The sequence below is a fragment of the Ambystoma mexicanum genome, chromosome 3q (genome assembly GCF_040938575.1).
Source record: "Ambystoma mexicanum isolate Mex_15411 chromosome 3q, UKY_AmexF1_1, whole genome shotgun sequence".
In the NCBI taxonomy this organism is placed as follows: Eukaryota; Metazoa; Chordata; class Amphibia; order Caudata; family Ambystomatidae; genus Ambystoma; species Ambystoma mexicanum.
Genome location: NC_090926.1, coordinates 456601268 through 456620580, shown reverse-complemented (window position 1 = coordinate 456620580; position 19313 = coordinate 456601268). Strand labels below are relative to the sequence as shown.

The following is a 19313-nucleotide window of genomic DNA, read 5'->3' as shown; positions in this document are numbered from 1 at the left end:
CTGTCTGGGACTAAGTGTATTACAGTTATCCCTGCAGGCGAACCCCAATCAGAAGGTAGAGTATGTTAATTGACCGCGACAGAAAGTCTGGTTCCTCTGCAGTTTCAAAGGAGGCGTGCTGCTTTTAATCGGGAACCACAGAGAGCTCTATTGACTAGAGAGACCCCCACAACAGACAGGAAGATGGGTGGGACTTAGTATTACATGTTTTCACCCGTTCACCCTTTCTGTTGGAAAGCACTCTGGTTATGACCTCATGCATACAAGAGGTCATTGATGGGGACTCAGGATTGATTCATTACGGTAGGCTTAGCCTACACCAATCACTGTGGCCCATTTGGCTATAAAAGAGAGCTGAGACCCTCTTTTGGCAGATCATCGGAACACTTTGCAAGGAGTAGCAAGAAGAACATTGGACCCGGGCTGAAGGTACAGTCGCCCTAACATCTTCTGCCAGTCGTTGCAGTATATTGGGACACCACCTTTAACATGAAGAGTTTTAACCCCCACCCAGATAAAGCACCCCACAATGAACCGTTGTAATGTACTTTAAATTCAATCTAGCTTTATGTGCTTGTTTGGTGGGTGCACATTTTTAATGGGAATTTGCATCACAATTATGGGGCCTCAATATGGCTTAATCCAGGTTTGCAGATTGCCAATAAGATCATATATTTGAGGAGTTGGGTCTTGAAAGGGGTTTTGTGAATTGGGGATGTGATACGAGATGGTCGTATGTTAGCATTTGACCTAATGTCAAAAAAGGAGTTACAGGAGATGTTTCATCTAGCTAAGAGGAAAGGAGTAGATTTGTAATGCTACAGACACTATTGAGTGAGTGGCTACCAATGTTGATGAGACCATTGGAGTAGGAACCGTTGGGTTGCAAGATTCTCCGGTCATTGCCGCGAATGGTGAGCACATATACCAATTTAATGCCAGTGAATTCTGTGGTTATTGATTCTGGGAAGAGAGTATTGGAGAAATGGGTAGAAGAATTGGGATGCAAGATTACGCAGGAAGAGTGGGGAAAATATGTGGAGTGTGGGATTTAGGAGTAAATTGGATCTCAAGTTGTGGCTTATTGACCAGAAAATATTAGGGCGTTTGTATTGGACGCCGGTGCGTATGTGTAAATTGGGTCTACTTGACAATGATTTGTTGGAGGTGTGATAGAGAGAAAGGGACACTTTTTCACATGTTGTGGTATTGTTCTCGTGTGTTGGACTTCTGGATGGAAATGTTGGACAGACTGGATACCATATTGTCCATAAGCCTTCCTAGGATCCCTCTACAGGTATTATTTTTGTACAGAAGGGGATGATGTGAGATTGCTCGAAGATATGGGCAGTGGATTGATAAGGTACCTATAGTTGCGGCAAAGCAGGTGTTGATGGTATGGAAGACCAGGAAGAAGCCTGGGGTGACGAATTGGATAAATGATGTATTGATGTTATCGGGATTTGAGAAGGTGATGTTCCAAAGGCAGGACAGAGGAGATAAATATCTAGCTCTCTGGATGCCATTCAATGAATTATATGGTGGATGAGTACTTGAGGATTGTCTGAATCTGGTATGTTTTGTTGGATTGGTAGTGAGGATTGAGGTGTTGTTCTGGGATCTTTGTGTTTGTTTGGTTCTGGCTTTTATTATTTTTTATTATTATTATTATTATTTAATTTTCTGTTTGTTTGTCCGGTCTGTGGGAGTGTCTTGTATTTGTTTGGTGGTGTTGTTTTGTGTATGGAAGATTTATGATTGGGTTAATATGCATAGGGAAGAGGATTTTATATTGCCGGAATGTGTTGTTGGTGTTCCTGGTGTACTAAATTGGTATTGGCATGTTTACCTTTGTAATATTGTGCAATGGAAAGCATATATTGTTAAACTGATCACAATTGTATTGCCGTTACTTTTTTGTATTTGAAATTACTAAATAAAAGTGGGGGAAACAAAAGAAACTCAATCTAGCCCTGTTGATGACTCATGTAGAGCCACACTGACTCCATCCTCTGTGCCACAATGAACCAATTACCAGGCTGGGGTATAGAGAGAATATATGTTTTTATTTATAGTGTATTTTCCATTAATAATGGTTTTAATAATTACACGCCACCTTCTCTGTGGCACAAATGAACACATTCCTCGATGCACAGGTAAATAGTATTTTATCAGATTTAGATTACACACAAAGCACAATTTAGATTTACGAACAAGTTACAAATGCACATGCAGTCAAGTGTTTTAATTTCCTGCACACCTAAACTACTGGCAGTCCCAAAATCACACAGATTATGAAGAATATTTTTAAATTCATAAACCCTTTCCTCCTTCACCCCAAAAGCAATACAGTTCTGCTATCAGGGTCAATTACTCTCATGAAAGAGCGTATAGTCTCAATGGAGAGTTACACTGGTTTCACTTAGCAAAACATTTCTCCCCCAGCACCCAAAACCCCTGCATCATCTATACGGAGCACCCCTCTTTCGAAAGGTCATGTCTATGGAGTGTGGACAGTGTGGGAAATGTTGTTTTGATGGCAAGTATATCCTTTAGAGAGGTCAGGAGTTCACCAAAAAATACATGCACCAGTTGCTTTAAATAACTATGAAAGCAGACGTTTTGCATTCCTCCGTGCTCCGCTCTGCGTGAAGCTACATGGGAATGAATTAAATGAATATTTAGTAAAAGTATGCTAGCTGTCTACACAGTTACTCCCACCCACTATTAAGGGAAAATATTAAGGCAGACAGACCCCCAACACATTGGTTATTTCAGGAAGGCAACTTACATGGGAGTTCTTTGGGTTTCACGCTAAGGGCTGTCAGCACTCCTCTATGGACAGCACAGCATCTGGTCACTCCAGTCAGAGATCGTCACCAGCTTCTATCCCTCATCTGGCTCTCCTTCAGAATCCTTCAGAATCAGAGCCCTGTCAGGTTTTGGCTTCCCCAGTTCCTCTCTCCCAGGCAAAATGTAATCCTGCAGCAGCTTATAGTCCTTTCCACCCAAGTTGTCAGGATTCAGCCAGATAGGTTTTAGCAGCTCTCCCATGGCAAGGTGGTACCCCCAATGGTTTTAGTCAGCTCTCTCCTTCTCTCATAGAGCATCCACTTTATGTACCCCTAATTTGAGGAGGCGCAAGCATACTACGTCACACACCAGATTGGTCATTTACATTTCTCTCCACCCCCTAAATCCAGACCCTCTCGAAGGATAGGCTTAGGAGTTCTATGATGAAATTGATGTGAAACATGTCCCTCCCCAGCTTCTTCTCATTTGCATTTTCCATGTCCAAAAGTACCCACATGGCAAAATATTGTAACTTACTGATAAATGCCACAATATATAGATATTCCGATTCCTTTCCGCATGATGCATCCGTAGAGGTTACTTCCATTAAGGCACGACATTGTATGTACGCATAGCAAACATTTGCCCTTTATGCGAACATCGTAATGGTTAGAATTGTGCAATATGCATATTCTGATATCTTATTTAAAACCCACCAGCCCACCAAGTTTCAAACTCAGAACATTTTCGGGGAGGCTAGGAACATATTTTTTATTGTTCCAGGATTATTATACCTCTGACAAAAACACTAAGAACACCAACACCACGAGTTAGTCATCCGCTTTCACATGACACCTCGATGGCTATTATATTCATAATTGTTGAACAGTTATTAAACTAACAACACATCTGTAATGCAAGTCAATGATGAGATAGTTTAACATTGATACGTTTAGTTTAATTTTACAGTGTAAAATGGAATCCCCATTTCCTTGAGCTCACATGCTACAGAGCATCTGCTCTGTGTCGAAGGTGATGTTTACACAATCTCCAATTTAAGTCCATTAGCAGCCCTGGGCTTGAAGCTAATGGTCAGTTTATGGCAGCCATAACCAGCTTGGATGCATGGCCAGGATGTTCAAAAGTCAGGCCTACATCTGTTATCTGAAGTTAACCACAGTTTTGATCTAAAAGTTTGCATTTTTAAAGTATTTCCCCCCACTCAAGCTGGGTCTGTTCAGCTGTTGCATTGTAAAGACTTGGTGTGTCCCAGCTCCACAGGGATTTTACTTCCAGATAAAGGACCAGGCAGGCACTTGCGATGGGGGAAGGCCTTTGACTTTTGCCCAGCAACCAAATAAATGGTACTAAGTGAAAACACAGTTTTCACTTGACCGAAAACAAAAAAGATTGATTTGGAAAGACCGCTCTGTGACCGCAAAATGGGCATTTTTCATTTTTCCACTGTTCATTGTGTCCCTATCGGCAAGACAAGCATTTTCAATTTTGACTGTTCTTTAGGTCACATTTAGCAAGACACCTCACATTCACTGTGCACTTGGCTGCGTGAAGGTTTTAGGCCATGCCATGTCATTTTTCCAGTTTGCCCTTTTTGCATTCTACAGTGTATTTCGCATTAGAGGCATGTCTGGCTTTTCTGTTGATTTTGCTGGGGCTTCCATTAGACCCCAAGCAGTGATGGAAGGCTAGGTCATCTAAAAGGGAAGCAAGGTCCCTCCTCTAAACATCTTCCAGGGAACAGACAGAGATACTGAATCCAGAGGACCCTCCAAGCACCTCCAGAATCGGTACTCAGCCAGCAGAAAGGATACCCTGCTAAGCTCTGGAGCAAGCTTTCTAGGTGGGAAGTGCCAGAGAGTTTCTGAACCCAACTAAGGACAAGGCAGCTGCCTGCAACACTCTCCTCAGCTTTGGGCCGTCCATCTTAAAGGGTGGCCCGAGCCCAGTGAAGAAGCTAGGAGGAGTGTATCGACAAGCATCAACGAGCGTCCACCTTAAAGGACATTTTCGAGCTAGCGAGCTGTCCGAGTGGCCTCGACCTGTGCTTCAGAACCGCCGTCCAACACTGAGACAATTCCTGACCCTGAGCCGCCGTGTAGGCCAGTCTGCAGCAGTCCGTTCCAGCCTTGCTCGCCGAACTGCCTGCGGGCTGATACTCGTAGCTGTCTCCTGTCTTGAACTCTGTCGCAGAAGCTGCAAAGCACCCTGAAAACGGCTCTACACTGTTAAGCACCAAGAACCTCTACAAGCACATGATACATTGTGGTTCTGTCCCCCTGGTCCTTCTCCAAAAGCTCTTAGTGACATGTTACGACCCATTGCTCCCTTTGTGTTGAAACCAAGTATCCTTGAACTATTGCTAATTATTACTATACCGACTACCCCCCTGTCAATATCCAGAGTGCTTCCCTTTTCCTTCATTGAAACGGTCTGTCCTCTGCGTTCCATTACAGGGTGGGTTGTATTTTGTAGTGTGCTAGACCTGTCTGTTGTGATAATAATAAATTAAATATTTATATACAACCTTGACTGCACAGTCCCTTTTATCATTGGGTAATAAGTGCATTTTCGCTGTGTTATTTGCCTATTGCTGTTAATTTTGTTTCTGGATTTTGAAAGAACTAAATGTTTGAGTGCCTTGTTCTTGTCGCAGATGGAGTAGTTGTCCACGTACATTAACACAAATATGATCTGTTCTTATTTCTGCAGCCGAAACACCCAAATCCCGACTGGCGCTACTCTGCATCCTTAAGGGCTGGAGTGCAAAGGTATGTTCCCTTTTATGGAAGTGCTAAGAAGTTGGTTAATTGAGAAATGCTTCCAGCTGTGTCTTGTCTGCATCAGCAGGGGGAGGATAGAAAGAGGCCAAAACAATTTGTCATGGCCCTCAATCACTGAATAGCTGTAAAAAGAACAGTCATACAGTCATTTTAAACTTTCTGGGGAAATTGTTTGAATTCCAAAGCTCTCTTGATCTGTGTCGGTCACATGTTGAGAACTATCTGTTATCCACTAAGTAATGGAACCATCTGGCAGACTTTTAAAACTGGCACAGAAATGTTATGTAGCCGGCACGCGCCCGGCAATGTAGCGCGGTGCTGAATGAATGTATGATCCGGTCACACAGCAGGTAGACTATGAGGCTAAACAAAAATATGGCCAACACATACACATACAGTGTTTTTGCTCACTTTTCTTTTTTCAATAATACAGTGCCAACACATGCTGTGCAGTTCTTCGGGAAAGCTCCTAAGAATCCTGTAAATGTACATTGTTTTACCACCTTTAGGATATCATATATACTAGGAAGCACTCCTGAAGAAGTGCCCCGCGCGAAACACATGGCGACACTGCAGAATTAAAAAATACATGTGCCAGAGTAGAGCCTCTATGTTCCTAGAATTAGGCCTTTAAAAATATGTTTTCCTGATGAAGAAAAAAGCGCATTGATGCCATCAGTAAATTCAAATAGATCTCTATGTTTATCGATTTGCTGTGCATCATGAACAGAAATGCTGCCCAGTGGTTACCTCAGGCGGTGCATATGGAAGTAGCATTGGATGGTAACGAAAAGCAAGTGGATGGAACCGACAATGGAGAAGAATAAAGCACAGTACTTTACAGCAAATACATTAACCAGCACACACCAAGTTCAGGGGAATGTTTCTGGTGGATGGCTCTAGCAAGAGGGGGTCCTACATAGAGGCACACAAGATATTATGTAGCAACCTTATGAACCTTAACTACACTATATAAGGAGAAATGGCTACTCCTGAGAACAATCCAGTTAGTCAGAGAGGAAAAAATACTGAACATGCAATTCAGGATTCTTCAAAAAGGCTAGATCAGTGGTCAGCAATCTTTGGCTCTCAAGATCTTCTGGACTACAACTCCCATCCCATGATCCCTCACTGTTAACAATGCTGGCTAGGGCTAATGGGAGGTGTAGTCCAAAAAACCTGGAGAGCCAAAGGTTACAGACCACTGGGCTAGATAATCCTTGTTGTGTGTCTATGAATTCTCATGTAGTGGAGGACCTCATGAAATGATTTACGCCCCCGACAGTTGCTCGTGGGCTGTTTCATTACCCTCAACCATTCTGTGTACATGGCTTTCTCATGGACGTAGTGGAGAAGAGAGGGTCCTCCAGTGTGGGCGGAGGCAGTGTGTGAGCAAGTTCTTGACAATGCGCTTATTGCTCGCAGCTCTTTGGTTGAAGTGGAGTAGGTGCCAGCTAATGAGTACCCAGTGGATAAAATGAACTCAATCATGAGGAGGCATGGGAAGCATAGGGGTGGATAGGCCATGAAGTGACCAAATAGGAGGATGCCACTGTAGCCAGGGGTTTGGGGAGACAGTCTGCAGAGGGCGGAGGATGTCAGTGACACCACATACAGGTTTGAGTAGTAGAATGAGGAACTTGTAGAGGGAACAGAGGCACATTATGAGCTAAACCTTCCTGTGTTTCTAGAGCAGGGATATGCAACCTTTGGCTCTACAGATGTTTGTGACTACAACTCCCATCAACCCTATCCAGTACAGTCAATGGTGAGGGATCCTGTGAATCCTAGTCCAAATCCGGATCTAGAGGGAAGTGTAAATGCACATGGGAATGGGGTTGAAGGAATAATCAAATCTGTTTTTTTTTTTGTGATGGACTAGAATATTTGATATAAAACATCCAAAGCTGCATATAGATTAGGGAATCCTGCTTACATTAGCGCTATCAACACTTTCGGAAAGCACAATGGCTGCATGTAGATGCCGCAATGTGTTTGTATATTGTATCTCAAATAAAAATCTTGTTTGGACTTTTTTTTTCCCACATTGTCAAAATGGAAACAATGTGTGCAGATGGTTATAAAAACAATATTGCAAGTAAATAAATACCCTTGCCCATTTCCAAAACTATTATCATGCCATTGTTGTTGCATCATATTAAATGGGCAAAAATACACAGATAAAGAGGGCCAATTAAAGGCATGTCCAATAATTAGCATCACAATGGTGATATGTGAGCTGTCTGGTATAACCGAAACAGTGTAACCAGGAGCTCGACATACGAACGTGAACCGCATCACCCTCGGTTGGGAAACGACTTGCATAAGTCAATGTTCACTTCTTCTTTTGCAAATAATGTTATTTGCATTGATTTTCGGGTCCACCACGGATCAGAGATGTGCTTGCACTCTTCCTCTGGAAGCCTTCAGCCCACCACGTTATTGATGGATGTATTGTTCACGGTTGGGGAGACCCCTTGGGACACTTGCTCTTTGGAGCATGGTACATCATGATACCATTTGCGTGGCGGCTTCCCTTCTCACCCGCCCGTAACTCAATTCCTACTTGTGGCTTGAGGTGGACATGAGAGTGAAATTAGGTTCAATAATTGCCCCTTGTAATAGCATTAACTGACTGTGATATACTGTGAAATATTAATGCCTGAGGTTTAGCTTTGGCTCAAAAGCAATTTCTACAGTAAAGAGATGTGAGAGTACCTCTGTGTCTGCGCACACACTGAATGCACGATTAAGGCATTGATCACTCCCTTACTTATGGTGCTTCTTACCCTGATGTAATGTAGTGTCATTTTGTCATTTGTATAGTGCCTTTATCCCATTGGTATGGCCTCAAAGCACTGCAGGTGAACACCCTCGAGGGGCCAAAGTCCAGGTTTCTGGAAAATTGATCAGAAATTAACCAAAGCAAAGTTGGGTGGGGGTAGCCAGATCCCTACTAGAAATCCGTGTCGAACAGCCAGGTGGATGGGTGCTTTGAAGTTGACAAGAGACTATGCCAGAGTAGTAGACTCATTATGTGTCCAGCTAGACCGATTTGTTGTTGTGGGGGAGATCTGCATTCTACTGACGGAGGTGTTGTGCGATGTATGGTGTATGGTTGCAGATGTGGGGGTGTGTGGGTGACCTTGCCTTCGGCTATCTTCCATAAGCATGGAGTGTTATACGTAGCCATAAGCGTTGGCTGGCCTCCTTGGTTTTGTGGATGTGGCATGGACTCTCTCCTGTGTTGTGCTGGAAATTGTTTGCTTATTCGTACCGTTGTTTAGTGATTACATGGAAGTTGTTTGTTGCTCTTTCCTGCCTGAGTTGGTTGACTAGCTCAAGAGGGCAGGGTTTGTCAGGGTGCTGGCGGAATAGCCATGCCTTGAGGGCCTTTCCGGAAGGCCAAGTGGTCCTCTATGCTTCGGATGTTACATGACATTGAATTTGAGATAAAGGGGGCTTGCAAGGAGAAGGAGGAGCCTCCTATTGTAGTCGATTTGAAAGTGGGGCTCACAACTGCAGTTTCTATTGGGTTGGTAGCGGGTGATTTTCTGTTGAAGGTATTCTGGGCCTATCTTGTGGAGGACACAGCACAGTGAGTGTTGCAAATGGCTTAGAAAGTGATCCACCATCTGAACGTGAGTCAGCGGAGGACGCGGAGGGTAGGGATGATGTGCTCACTGGGCTGAGGGCAAGGAGGAGCCTAGCTGCAGAGTTCTGGACCATTGGAGCTTTCTGAGTTGATAAGCAGGGAGAGAGAGTTCAGCATTGATATCCAGCAACCCACATATCCCTCAATCAGGTGGCTTTTTGCAGATGTTTGTTATGCCAGCTCTGGCCGAGTTCTTCCCAGAGCCCATATTTTAAAATCGCTTGGATGGTGACGTTTGATGTTTCCTTTTCTTCCCATGTTAATTTTAGCCAAACACCTAAAATTCTCAGTAGGGATACACAAATCCTGATGGAACAAAAGAAGGAAAGCCACGCTTTAGTTAATGGAAAAGATGCTTGCTTCTAGCCCTTCCTGCATCAGTGCAGAAAATATAAACCCTTTCCATCATGTATGAAAGGCTGGACCTTCAGCCCGTCCATCTAGGTTCAGTGGAAGGATTTGAAGGATCCAGAGAAAGGGCGATGTTGAGAATGAAGAGGTATGTGAGAGTAATGACCATGCATACACTGTCATTGAACCTGGGACATAATGAGAAGGAGTGAATTCTGCAGGGTAATTTGCAGAATGTCTAGCATGAGACCTCAGAACAAGAAGGATGTCCGAGGTATCACTGCAGCTGACACGAAGCAGGTAGCAGGGCACACATTGGCTAGAAATATGGCCTAATTCTTAGCTCCCAAGACCAAGGGTGCCAATAGAGAGGGGGCCATTTCATCTTAGATCATAAGAGCAACATGTACCCCCTTTTTCTGAGAGTAATGTGCCTCCACTGCAGTAAAAGGTGAAAGGGGAGGGAAATTAGGTAAAATCATCTTGACGGAGAGCCCGATCCCATGTATCCTCTACCACCCTGGTAATCACACTGTGAGGTCTATCAGGTCGAGGTAACCATACTTTCTCTCCCATTCTAGGACCAACTATAACTCTTTCTATCCGTTTCCACCTTTTATTTGTGTCTTCTCTAAACCAATCTTTGTGCCGCTCCATATTAGTTTCTGAGGAAGGCCTACCCCTCCTCTATTTGAGGGGAGCAGTAATGTTTTCAATGCAATCCAGGGGGTTTATTTTTCCATATATACTTCGAGATTTTTGTATGCAGCATTCGGAAAAAGGACACCAGGACTTGTATTGGGAGAGCCTGGAACAAATACAACACCTTAGGTAAGATCACTATTTTGATTGAGTAAATCCGCCCGAGCCACAAAACCATTATAGGACTCCAGGACTGGACAAGCTTCTGGATTTCGACTAATAAAGGGCAGAATTTAGCAGGATATATTTCCCAGGGTGAACATGTTATATTTACTCTGAGGACCCGGATGCTCTTCGGCATCCATCAGAGCTGTCTCTCATTCATTGCTTTAGATAGTTTGCCATGTTTAAGGCCCAGATTCACTTTGTGATATTGATTTTAAAACCAGCCACTCTACCAACCCTTTCCAGTTGGGCAAGGGCCACAGGTAATGAGATACTCAAGTTACTGGTCGTGAGGAGCATGTCATCAGTTTATGCCATCATTTTATGAGACTCTCCCTCAAAGGATATACCTTGTATTTGTTCCGATTGTCAGAGCCATGATAGTAATGGTTCTAAGTGCAATGCATAAAGAAGAGGAGAAAGGAGACAGCCCTGTTTCGTACCTCTGCAAAGAAAAACCTGTGGAGAAAGTTGACCATTTGTGTGCAGAGGGATGTACATAATTGGCCTTTACATCGCTAAATATTTGGGACCAAACCCCATGGATCGTAAGGTGTCAAAAAGGGAGGATCACTCCACTCGATCAAATGCTTTTTCGGCATCTGGTGACACCAGAACCACTGCATCCTCTTTTTAGCCACCTTTTCAATTAAATGACAGATTCGTCATTGGTTTGTCGCTATTTTATAAATCCCTTCTGGTCAGGATGGATAAGATGAGGCATCAAGTCCTCAAGCCTGTTTGTGAGAATGTTTGTATATATTTTTGTGCCAATGTTCATGAGCGCAATCAGGCGATATGAACTGCACTTAGCAAAATCTTTCCCTGGCTTTGAAATTACAATTATTTTAGCCTCTTCCATTGAATCTGTTACTTTGCCACTTTTAATAAAAGAAGTTTGGCAGCTAGAATTGCTCCAAACCTTTTATAAAAGAAGGCAATGTATACCTCTGGTCCCAGCGCTTTATTTTAATGGATGGTTAGTTATAACTCATAGTACTTCTTCTCGGGTAATGTTGTTATCTAAATTTACTCTATCCTCTTCCAGAATTTTCTCCCGTTGCATTGATTGCAAATATTTTTGTTGTGCCGTCTGATCTGTGGAATCTGTCTCATATAAAGTAGAGTAAAATGCTTGAAATCGGGCTATAATGTCTTCAGTCATGGTTACTTTCTTCCCCCCTGTGTCTTCCACCCCTTGGATTATCTGGGATGCTAATTTCTGTTTTAATTGTCTAGCTAGCATTCTTTCGGCTTTTTTTGCCTTAACGTATATCCTCTGCTTTAGATACAATAGGCTTTTTTCTGTCGGCTTGGTTCGTATTAAATCCAATTTACCCGTAGCATTTCGATATTGCCTTTGAAGACTCAGGGATGCATCTAGTTCCATTTGTTTTAGGGAATCCTTTACTTTGGACTCCAGCTCTGATTCAATTTTACGCCTAAGCTTCCTCCTATGTGCCTGTATCAAAATACGTTCCACCTGAAGGGTCGCTGTAAACGCATCCCAAACCACATCTCAACTCACTTTCCCATCCAGATTGGAGTCAAAGTACTCCTCAATTTTCCTTTCTATTTCTACGCAAATAATCGGGTCTACTATTAATTACTTTGGGAACTGCCAGCTCCAGAGTGTGGGAACTACTTCAGAGAAGTTATGGTCCATAATCAGAGGAGCATGGTCTGAGATGGTGATTGTGTGTTTCAATTTGTGTCACTCTTCCTATCAGCCTAATCGAAGCCCAAAAGTAGTCAATCCGGGAAAAGGATTTGTGAATGTGGGAATAGTATGTATAGGCCCTTGCATATTATTTCAAGTTAGACCACATGTCCTTGAGTGTCAACTGATCAAATGTCTGTGTGAGGGCTAATGAGGGTGGGGGACGAGCGTGTGTGGTGTTAGAACTTATATCTTACAGAGGGTCCCATACGATATTCAGATCCCCCATCACAATTATTTCACCCTGTCCAACTGTTCAAAATTGGATAAAGCTGTCCTCCAAAAGGCCTCTTGGCCTATATTCGGGGCATACAAAGATGCCAGAGGTAAGGTCAGCGAACCCATTAGCACTACAATATAAAGAAAGCGGCCCTCTTTATCAGCCTGCACCCTCACAATAGAAATCTGCAAATTCGTCTTAAAAGCGTTAAGTACTCCTCCTTTCTTCCCCCTTGCGTTAGCCTGCCTAATTATCGGGTATTGCTTTAGTTTTAACTTATGGCGATCCTGATATTTAATATGTGTCTCATGTAGAGCTATACGATCGGGCTGATATATGCTAACTAATCGTTCCAATCTCCACCTCTTTACAGGGGTTTTAAGCCCCCTTATTTTAAGTGTCAAACAGCGGGCGGTAAAGCCATTTTACGGGGCTGCTACCATTCATATGCAATTCTAATCTCTTCTTTCATTCCCTTTGTCTTTGATTCTGTGTACAACCCCTTCCCCCACAACTTTCCCACCCAAGCCCCTAGCTATACCTTCGCCCTCCCTTCCCCAACATTTCCCCAACAATTTCCCCATCCCCCAGGTGTAGACCATCTTCGCTATTCTCTCTTTGGACTCCATCCTCAGAGATGGCCTACCTCTTAAAGCAGGGATAAATGCAGGGTATCCTAAAAGCCTAATTTTTGACTTTAGTGAGTACCGAGGTGAGCGTCTGTCATGCCTCAACTGAACAGCATAACAATCTTAGTCTGCAAAAAAATACCTTATTTCTCCTCAATGCCGATAGCCACACAAAATCTTGATCCTTCAGGATTCCGGGGCCTTCTGATTGTAAAGGGCCTTTCTCATTCCTTGTCCAGGACCGTTGAGCAGTTATCCATTCCCAATATTTTGCTCCTCGGGGAGCGTGAGGTTGTACCCCAGTGCTGGGGCCGGGTTGATCCTCCTGGTCTATTTGCCAAATTCAAGCCCCCTCCTCCTTAGTTGCAACCCGATGCTGTTTACCCTCCCAAGTGAATAGACGACCAAAGGGGAAAGTCCATGTGTACGATATCTTCTGGGTTTTTAGGTGTTGCAGGATCTAACGCATGTCTCTTCTCTTTTGTAGTGTCCTTGGGGATAGATCCTGATACAGTTGAATATGATTCCCATTAAGTGATATCTTTGTCGATTTCCTGGCTTCCCTAAGTATCAGTTCCTTCTGCCAGTGCTACCAAAGTGTCTCTAGGGCGGGCCCCCAGACCTGTCGATTTGGACCGACTCTATCAATTCTGTCTATGGGAATTACTACTTCCGTGTCAAGCACTGATTCCAGAATGTTCTGTATATGGATATTGGACCTCCTCAATCTATTTTCCAAGTCCTCACATTGCTGTTCCACATTATATGTTGTCCTTGCCAACTGTTCAGGGAGCACCTCCAACTTCGTAGATTCCTGTGCTAAATCTTGTAGTGCCTGTTGATCAGAATATGTCCTTTCCTCAAGTGAGGCAATATCTTTTCGTATGTCTTGATAGGGCGGATTTGAATTCTGTGGTAAAAGTTGTCAAATTGTAGATGTAGACAGGCAGCTAATTTGTCCTGAAAATCTTGGAAGCACCGCTCGACATCCTCTTTTGAGGCTGCCATTTTAGTGACCTCACTGTCTCGCTGTACTTTGACCAGCTCTGCCGTGTGTTCCGGATCCTTTTGTGGTCCGCCCGACCTGAGCCAACAGCTTTTTATCAGATTCTCTTTAGGAGTAGGAGGGAGCGAGAATGCACACACATTTTGTTTTCCCCTAGGTCCTGACACTGACCCAGAGGTCTCCCGGGATTATCCTTCGACAAATAGTGGTTATGTGTTCTCCTTTTCCCCAGAATTCACAATGTATTTTTAGCCTGCCAAGAATGTGCAGTATAAGTGGTATTACCAACAGATTCACCTTGGGCCAGATAAGACGATTACCCCTCCCTCAAAACGTTCTCACCTAAAAACGGGGTGTCTCCTCTCTCAGGTGCTGTTGATGCAGGTAAATCCCTCCCGTAAGCAATAGGGACCCTCTCCACTGTGTCGGGTAGAGACTTGGGCTTTGTCCCTCTGTGCCACCTCACTAAGAACTCCTACATTTTCCCCCTTCCCCGTCAGAACTCCTTCCCGCCAACTCACAAGTTCAAGGCAAGTTCCTACTGCTGCATCCTCTTTCCTTAAATGAGTGCTTCATCTCATGCGACTTCCCTCAGGAAGCCGGCTCCGCTTTGCTCCCGACTGCATTCTCTGTAATACACTGCTCCACGATGACTGTGGAACAAGGAATAGAAAGCAACAAGAATATGTATCCAGCTCTTTGGAATGTAGTATGGAGTGTGAGGTCTGCTCCTAACCCATCTCCAGATATCTCGCCATTTCATTTTATGCAAGGAAGGCACCTTAACTCCATCCTCAACCCAGAATGGCTCAATCAGATGCTAGGAGGCAACAGGGTAACTAACAAAGTAGTAAGAGAATAATTAAGTCAGGCACAGGAAATGTTGCCAGATATGAAAAGGGAGTGCATTCTTGTGTAAGAGAGTGGGTCACTGGTGAGTGGGCTAAAGTGTTAGAGCGTCATTCAACTACAAAAAGTGAGTCAAAATTCACAGATGCTAATAAGATGGTTGAAGTTTTCTCCAAAACAGTGAGGCTGGAGGATAGGTCCATTCGGAATTTAGGGAGGGTGGTGAGGTGAAGTAGTGGTAGACATTCTGATACTCCTTCCTTAAAACCAGATACAAGTTTGAGAATCTGGGGAGATGATTCCTGGTCCAGTGCTGCATCTCCCACCACTCCTGGAATTACGTTCAGTCCAAGAGGCCGGCGGCGTGATGTGAGCCAGGTGCAGGAGGATGGAAGACAGAAAGTGAGCCTCATATGGAGAACGCCTCTGTGCCTAGACCTAGACCCAGTTGCATCAAGAAGATGCTATCCAAGTCTAGTGAAAGTGACAAATTACCTATCTTATTGATCTCCCTCTCCATACCTTTAAATGTTCCTTCCCTTGTCCCCCTCAGGTGTGGGGTCCTTTTAAGGAGGAAGAAACATAGCTGCAAACATATACGCACCCTAGAGTGTAAACTAGCATATATGAGGACCATCTAAGAAGGTTTCTTGGCAAATGGATTTCATAATTACTAGTTACTGTAGAAGACTCAGAGCCCTTGGGCATAGTACACTACTTCAGACAGAATACTGCGGGTGTAACATCAGTGCACTCCAAAGACCGCAAACCATCCTAATGAAATTGAGAGACGAAAACATGCAAGACATATTGTTGGCATCTATAAAGTGGAAATGGTGTATTTGGTGGCACCTATTTGCTCTTTTCATGATGCCAGAAGCGAGATCACAGTGATATGTGTGGCTTTAAGAAGGTCAGTATGGTTTTCACTGCACAGGCAATATCTTCTTGTGGAGCCCCGGGAGATGCAAATGCTGCCACCCCACTGGGTAGAAGGGGTAACTGTGGTGACCCTGGAAGATCTAGATCTGGATCCTCTGCACTTCAGAGAAGTTGTGAATTCTGAAACGCCTCGCCTCCCCAAGAGAGGCTTACATAAGACTCTAGTGGACAGAATGTAGGAGAGCCCACCTAATCAATCAAACAAAGCATTGCCTCCACTCATGGAGACAGTGACCCAGTTTCAAACAATTGGGATTCTAATGTCCGCCACTGTTAGTTGACCAATGCCCCCTTCAAAAGAACCTATACATAAGCACTCTCATTTTCTTTCATTAACACCTTAGCCTACGTTGCCTGTGTCTAAGCGTTTCCTTCCTTCTTTCACCGCCCCAACCACTTCTTTTGTTCTGACAGCTACATTAGAACTGGGATACCCTCAGGACATCCAGCAAGGGCATTTACCATGGCCACCCTACCACTTGTTGGAAGGAGGGAATCCATACAGGGGGGATGGAAGTAGGACTCTGCCACAGGCTCGTACTGGCCTAGAGGTCAACCGGGCTATTCTCGAAATGCAGGACAAACATTCTAGTGCGGGCCAGTTATTTTAGTCCATGCTTGCCTGATTTTTGGGACAAAGTGGACATTTGATTAGTTAGTTCACTGTGTAGCTAGTAGTTTTGACCAGTGTTATGTAACAAATATTGTTTAAAATGCACAATTTGCAACACAGTTTACCAAAAATTCCCCCTTGGGCACTACTCAGTCTGTCACAAATGGAATTGTCAATTACAACGGTGGGCCATTCTTTCATTGGTGCCCTACTCAATTTTAGGCCTCAGCCCGACCCTGCTCTGCCAAAACCTGCACTGATCTATAGGACTCCTTTCCCTTTGACATGCAGGGAACAGCTTCTAGCACAACATGCTGCTATCTCTGTACAAATCCAAAGTGCTGGATGGGGGATATCCATGGCATGACTCTGACGTGTCACAGATGAGGAGAACATGGATGTGTTACAGGGAGCAAGTGGGAGGGGAGTCGGCAGATCTAATCATACTTATCATGAAAGAGGGAGCTGCCAGAGTAAAATGTGGCGGTGTCTCTTGCTACGCATGCCTCGTATGCCCTCCTGTTCATCCGGGAATCTCTGCAAATTCGATTACATTTGCAGAATACTGCATTGTGCACTGTCTGTAATATTTATTTATTTATTTGTATTTTTTTTTACAAACCTACACATGAAGTCACACGAAAATTAAAATATTAACATACAGACCGTTTCCAAAGAAGAAAATTGCAGTTTAACAGTTGATATTTAAAAAAATACATTTAACAAAACTCATTTTTCCGAAACATAAGCACGGCCATCCTCAGGGAGACAGATCTTCCATGCAAAATATTCCCCCAGAGATATTCCAGTGGTGCCCATTGAACACAGGTCACATATTTGCTAAAATATTCCATTCTCTGCCTTCTCAATGCTGTACAATAAAGCAGTCAGTGTGGAAGGGTTTCTATTTCATTTTTAGACTTACAATATCGACACTGTGCTAAGGCTTCCAACAGACCTTCTCTAATAAAGAGAATGTCCCTAGTAGGCAATACATTGAACCTAAAATCCATAAAGTCGCTTGTCATCCTTTTATTAGGGAAACCTCCAGGTAAGGTTCCAATGAGCCAGGATCTTTTTGAGAGGCAATACTCTGATGATAGAGGCGAGATTTTAGCATGGCCTGCATAATGGTTGCCCAGCGTCTTCTCTGGATGAATTTCTTCACTTTCAATGGTAATACACCATTGATGGAGAGGAAGGAGTGACCACCAGTGGCACATCAGCAGCACTGATGCACATGCAGCACAACTGCATTCAGATCACCAGTCACCTGTAAGGGAGGAAGGGTCATTTTGACCCCCGTGTACATTCTGTATGGAATGAATCTTATGCTCATCCAGTCGCGGGAGTTGTCCCTGCGTTCTGTCCCCTGAGGACAGAGGACAGAAGCCATTGGATGACACATAAAGACTCAATTTTATACTACCCCAATCTTTTTACTAGGCTGCACAATGATTTCCAAAAGCCATCTCTCCCACTGTCGTTCACAACCAGACCAGCCACCCCAACCACCTCCTCCTCTGTCTGCATCGTACAAGCTCTTTTCTCACGGAAGCCCAGGCGCGAATTGCTGCCAACATATACAGTATTCTTTCTCTTCCTTTGAGCTCACTGCCCTGTGTGTGACCGGAGCAGAACCACCTCCTGCGTGTCCATCAGTCTCCACAAACCTGTCTATGGCCCCCTTGACCGCCACCTTTAGAAGCCACAGTCCCCCACAACTCTTGATGCAGATACACATCTGACCCCCATTTTATGAACAGGCCAGCCACCCACCCCAGATCCAATCCCCTACAATTGTATTTCACTGGTAAACCTAACACATGTTGGCTTATATCATGAGGCATCAAGCAGCGCAAAGCATCCAAGGTGGGCACCTGGGCCCGTGCATCAGAGTTTAACAGTCCTTAAGGTTCAAAGAGCAAAAACAATGAGATATCAAACCAAATGAACTCCACAGCATCCCCATGACTGTCCACTTTTTCCAATTGTTATTTCTTGCATGCCTTAAATTCCTGTTTTGCTAAGATAGATTAGTTAGCTTTGTTTCATCGTGTGTGTCTGACCTTCACCCCACGGAGATGAGCCCAGCTGACCCACGTGCTGCTCTATGAACACACAAGCCTCGAGCTAATCCGATGCAACTGTCTCTTATGCATCCATACTGCATCTGCACGTTGAGGCTATGACATTCAATTATTATGTACCTATACCGAAGCGTCAGCACTGATGCTTTTCAATCTTATAATGTGCTGCCCGTTAATGTTTGGCAGAGCGCCCTCGGGCAGCAGAGTTCTCTGCGTGCATCTTTTATCTGATATAAAACTTTGCTCAACTTGCAATCTACCTCCTGGTCTCATTCCCTACTGGGGTGTGCCCATTTATTCCAAATTTGGGATCTATGTTGGGGGATGAGCCCATTCACACCACTTGCTATTGCACACTCCCTCAACTACCATTCAACAACCTGAACATTGGGTTTGAGGGTATTTTTCAATGCACAGCAATACTTGTGGAGTAATGACTGCAGTGGGAAGCAGTTTGGAGGATAACACACTGATTGGTTTCTGAGACCAGCTGAGAATGATACTGCCTGATAAGTGTGAGTGTTCATTGGCAGCAAGAAACTACAATTTCTGTTGAAAAGCCAGGAGTGTACAGACCATTGTGCGGTCCACAAATCTAGCAGAATTCAGCTCTGTAGTGTGCCTCTGATTTTCTGTTTCATTTTGATCACCTCCAGTTTTCGCTTCAGCAATGAAATAGCATCTCTACAGACTAGCTCTTAAAGGATAACCACCAATTTTTGTGGTGCATGAGCCTGGATATATACTCTTAGAGTTCATGCTTATTTGACCCTTTCG

General features: G+C 43.9%; 1 protein-coding gene across 11 annotated transcripts in view; it reads left to right on the top strand.

Annotated features, from left to right (window-relative positions):
- Positions 1 to 19313, top strand: part of LOC138582670 (protocadherin alpha-C2-like) — a 935357-nt gene that overhangs the window by 668095 nt on the left and 247949 nt on the right. For all 11 annotated transcript variants that reach the window (XM_069654204.1, XM_069654203.1, XM_069654202.1 and 8 more), the window contains exon 2: positions 5524 to 5582. In XM_069654204.1, the coding sequence (XP_069510305.1) occupies positions 5524 to 5582 (59 nt within the window). The remainder of the gene's footprint in view (positions 1 to 5523; positions 5583 to 19313) is intronic.